We start from the raw sequence: 5118 nt of genomic DNA, 5'->3' as shown, positions 1-5118 counted from the left end.
GCGTGGGGCTTCCTCCACTGCAGAGGCTGAAAGTTAAGGTCTCTAATTCCCAGATTCACTTGGGGTTCCTGCAACCAGAAGGAAGCAGTGAGGGAGAGACCACACTTGGGCTGCTTCCACTGTTTCTGCTGGCAAGTACTGCTGCTTCGGAGTCTGGAATTTCCATGATGTTCTTCCCATCCAGCTGGTAGTGTCCAATTATAAAAGACAGTAGTGCCCTTTGTTTCCCTGCATGCTGCAGCACGGTTCTCAGAACTATTCCTGAAAGCCCAGTGTGGTCCCTCCAGCCTCTTGAGTAATTCTGTGGTGGTGGTGGTTCAGTTACTAAGTTGTGTCCAACTCATGGTACCCCATGGGCTGTGGCCTGCCAGGCTCCTCTGTCCATGGGATTCTCTAGGCAAGAATACTGGAGTAGGTGGCCATTTCCTTCTCCAGCACAGTATTAAATCTCCTTCAGACTAAACTCACTAGGGAGCTAGAGTGGATTATGTCTCTGCCATTGAATCCTGACCAATACAGCATCTGAGAAGTGGAAAATTAACCATGACTGAGGGGTGACATGTCTCATTATCAAATATTGTATTTTAAAAAAGTATAGAGAAAAATATGACAAACATCTGTATCCATTACCCAGATTAAGAAAAAAATTACAGATAAAACTGATGATACCCTGTTTCCCCTTTATCATTTGAAGCCCCTTCTCTTACCCCAAGGACTTAACAGCATGAAATGCCTATACATGTGTTTACCTTTTCACTCCTTAAGTAGCTCTGTGCCAAATATAGCATGATTTTGCATGTATCCTTCCACAACGTTTTTGGTTTTATTTTTCAACATTAAGTTTTTGAGATTTGCCAGTACTGATGCTCGATTGCCTTATTTTATTCTTTTAATGGCTGGATGGTATTTCATACATAAAGATATTTCATGTGTGATTTCAGTACAGTTTACTCTGCTATTGATAAGGAACGTAGTTTAACTTTCTAAGGTCTGTGGGGGTGGAATTTCAAATGTCTTCAGAGCAAATGGGTTAGAGAAACACACAAAATGCTCTAGGGATAATAGACTAGTGTCCATGAAGACTGAGATGTTTGCCTTTACATCTTAAAGCAGTGCCCTGGCTGAGATAACCTCACCCCGGGGGAGGAGGATCATCATGGGGTTCCACTCTTGTGTCCCCAAGACATGCCACAGAGGCTATCCATGACAACCAAGGCCCCATGGCAGACAGAACCAAACTCGCTACCAGGAAATGAAAATTGGGGTCAAAGTGGTAACTGGCTTGTGCAGTCCCTGAAGCCGTGTCCCCCAGGTTCTGGGAAGATGCTGATGAGTTCACTGACCAAACATGAGGAAGTTCCAGCACCTTTGCCAGAAATTCTGGATGAAAGAATTCAGGAGCTTTTATCCCCAGGGCTTACAGTTGGTTAATTACTCTGTCACCCAAAGTTACTGAATCATAAAAAGTAGACACACATTTGCTATGACTCAGCTCCAGTCGGCAGAACTGGAGCCTGTTGTTGGGAAAAGGGGAAAGAGCAGGCTTTTGCAGTGGGGCACACATACACCCCCCTTCCTGCCATTTCCTATGTGTGTGAACCTGGAAAAACAGCTTCCTGCCTCTGAGTTTTAGTCACCTTGTCTCTAAAAGTGAGGTGAGAGTGAAGTGTTAGTCCCTCAGTTGTGTCCAACTCTTTGGGACCCCATGGACTGTAGCCTGCCACGCTCCTCTGTCCAAGGAATTCTCCAGGCCAGAATACTGGAGCTGTTCCCTTCTCCAGGGGATCTTCCCAAGCCAGGGATCAAACCCAGGTCTCCCACATTGCAGGCAGATTCTTTACCATCTGAGCCACCAGGGAAGCCAAATCTATCTTAATTTAACTTCTTTTTCTGGCTGCACTACATTGTTTGAAGGGGTCTTAGTTCTCTGACCGAGCATTGAATCCAGGCTCTTGGCAGTGAGAACAAAGAGTCCTAACCACTGAGACACCAGCGAATTTCCTTCATTTAACTCCTTTAAAATTTTTTTGTAGTTCTAAAATCATTCTGGGTTTCTGTAAATGTCTCAAAACTATGATATATTAAAAACTTGAAAGAATTAAAGTTTACCTTAACCATATGATCTAGCAATCTGCACTTTAGTTCAGTTCAGTCTCTCAGTCATGTCCGACTCTTTGTGACCCCATTAATCGCAGCACGCCAGGCCTCCCTGTCCATCACCAACTCCCGGAGTTAACCCAAACCCATGCCCATCAAGTCAGTAATGCCATTCAACAATCTCATCCTCTGTCGTCCCCTTCTCCTCCTGCCCTCAATCTTTCCCAGCATCAGAGTCTTTTTTTTTTTTTTTTTAATAGTGAAAACTTTTATATTTGGAATTAGCCAGCTGGACTCAGTTTAGATGATCCCAATTTTGTTGGCAACATCCAAAGCATCATAGTCAGGAGCCAGTCGAACATATGCCTTCTTCTCTCCATCAGGCCTGATCAGGGTATTGACCTTAGCCACGTCAATGTCATAGAGCTTCTTTACAGCCTGTTTGATTTGGTGTTTGTTGGCCTTGACATCCACAATGAACACCAGTGTGTTGTTGTCTTCTATTTTCTTCATGGCCGACTCGGTGGTGAGGGGGAATTTGATGATGGCATAGTGGTCAAGTTTGTTTCTCCTAGGGGCGCTCTTCCGAGGATATTTGGGCTGCCTCCTGAGCCGCAGTGTTTTGGGCCGCCGGAAGGTGGGTGACGTCCGGATCTTCTTTTTCTTGTGGCTATGGACACCTTTCAACACTGCCTTCTTGGCCTTCAAAGCTTTTGCTTTGGCTTCAGCTTTAGGAGGGGCAGGGGCTTCCCTCCTCGCCTTCGGCGCCATCTTCATGAAAAGCCAGAGTCTTTTCCAATGAGTCAGCTCTTCGAATCAGGTGGCCAAAGTATTGGAGTTTCAGCTTCAACATCAGTTCTTCCAATGAACACCCAGGACTGATCTCCTTTAGGATGGACTGGTTGGATCTCCTTGCTAGCAATCTTCAGTTCAGTTCAGTTCAGTTCAGTGGCTCAGTCGTGTCCGACTCTTTGCGACCCCATGAATCGCAGCACGCCAGGCCTCCCTGTCCATCACCAACTCCCGGAGTTCACTCAAACTCACATCCATCGAGTCGGTGATGCCATCCAGCCATCTCATCCTCTATTGTCCCCTTCTCCTCCTGCCCCTTATCCCTCTAAGCATCAGAGAGTCTTTTCCAATGAGTCAACTCTTCGCATGAGGTGGCCAAAGTACTGGAGTTTCAGCTTTAGCATCATTCCTTCCAAAGAACACCCAGGGCTGATCTCCTTTAGAATGGACTGATTGGATTTCCTTGCAGTCCAAGGGACTCCTCCAGGAGTCTTCTCAGGAGTCTTCTCCAACACCACAGTTCAAAAGCACCAATTCTTTGGTGCTCAGCTTTCTTCACAGTCCAACTCTCACATCCATACCTGACCACTGGAGAAACCATAGCCTTGACTAGACAGACCTTGGTTGGCAAAGTAATGTCTCTGCTTTTCAATATGCTATCTAGGTTGGTCATAACTTTTCTTCCCAGGAGTAACCATCTTTTAATCTTACTCCTGGGCAAATATCCAGAAAAGATGAAAACCCTTCTTTGAAAAAATACATACATCCCAGTGTTCACAGAAGCACTATTTACAATAGCTAAGACGTGGAAACAACTCAAATACCCATCAACAGATGAGTGGTTTAAGATGTAGTATCTAAATACATATACTATTCAGCCATAAAAAAGAATGAAATACTGCTATTTGCAGCAATATGGGTAGACCTAGAGAATATCATACTAAGTGAAGTAAATCAGATAGAGAAAGATAAATATTATAGATATCACTTATTGTGGAATCAGAAAATAATACAGATGAATCTATATACAAAAGAGAAACAGATTCATGGTCATAGTAAAGAAGCCTATGGATACTAAAGGGGAAAATCAGGGGTGAGGGATAAATTGGGATTATGGATTAACAGATAAAATTGCTATACTTAAAACAGACAAGCAACAAGGATATACTGTACAGCACAGGGAACTGTATTCAATATCAAATAACTTTAAATGGAAAATAATCTGAAGTATATATGTGTTTATATAATAAGTATTATTATTTATATTTTATGTGTGTGTACTAAATTGCTTCAGTCATGTTCAACTCTTTGTGACTCATACAGACCTATGGACTTTAGCCCTCCAGGCTGCTCTGTCCATGGGATTCTCCAAGCAAGCATATTGGAGTGGCTTGCCATGCCCTCCTCCAGGGAATCTTCCTGACCCAGGGATCGAACCTGCTTCTTTTATGTCTCTTGCATTGGCAGGCAGGTTCTTTACCACTAGTGCCACCTTGGAAGCCCATTTATATTATATATACACAAGTATATCAGATTATTATCCATATACTATAGATATGTTTATGACAAATCACTTTGCTGTAGGCCTGAAACTAACACAATATTGTAAATCAACTATACCTCCAAAAAAACAAAAATTAGAGTTTAAAAGGCACTTTAGCTTAGAAAAGATTGTTTGGTAAATAATAGCTTTCTTAAAATACTCGAGGCTGTCACAGGGAAAAGAAGTAGACGTCAACCTGAAGAGCTTGATGGGGTGACTGGGCAGAAGTCAGAGGATGCATGGCTTCCATGCGAGGACAACCTCTGGTAACAAGCTCCAGATTGCATCTCTGAGGGTGAGGTTTCTCATCACAGGAAATGCTCATGTTGAGAACGGACAACCTCTGACTGCTGTAGCACAGTCCCTACTTCAAGGGCACAGTTACAGGGTGACCACTAAGCCCCCTCACTTAGGATTCTAAATAAAGTGCCAAATATAACTATTACTTCTGCCTTCAATATAAGAGTATCTCTGATTTTTCCATTAAAAAGGGATTTTGAACAGTTTGAGGATACAAACTTTTAGGAAGGCAGAGGAATAGTTAGATATGCATTCCTATCTTTAATTTATGATATCAGCTACATAAAGCTTTGCATTGATATATTATATAAAATTATCACGTGTGAATTTAGAAAAGTTGCTTTATCCATTCTCACATTTAGTCAAATAACATTCAAGCCCTTCAC

The 5118-nt window shown here is 42.8% G+C and overlaps 1 protein-coding gene across 1 annotated transcript; it reads right to left on the bottom strand.

Annotated features, from left to right (window-relative positions):
- Window positions 1-2338: 2338 nt before the first annotated feature.
- Window positions 2339-2881, bottom strand: LOC120861996 (60S ribosomal protein L23a-like). The gene has a single exon (XM_040237967.1). It carries the CDS (start codon window positions 2872-2874, stop codon window positions 2398-2400), a length of 477 nt encoding a protein of 158 aa, XP_040093901.1. The 5' UTR covers window positions 2875-2881; the 3' UTR covers window positions 2339-2397.
- Window positions 2882-5118: the final 2237 nt, after the last annotated feature.

The sequence above is a fragment of the Oryx dammah genome, unplaced genomic scaffold (genome assembly GCF_014754425.2).
Source record: "Oryx dammah isolate SB20612 unplaced genomic scaffold, SCBI_Odam_1.1 HiC_scaffold_3, whole genome shotgun sequence".
Lineage (NCBI taxonomy): Eukaryota > Metazoa > Chordata > Mammalia > Artiodactyla > Bovidae > Oryx > Oryx dammah.
Note: the sequence above shows the minus strand (reverse complement) of the source record. Positions and strands in the feature narration are given on the sequence as shown.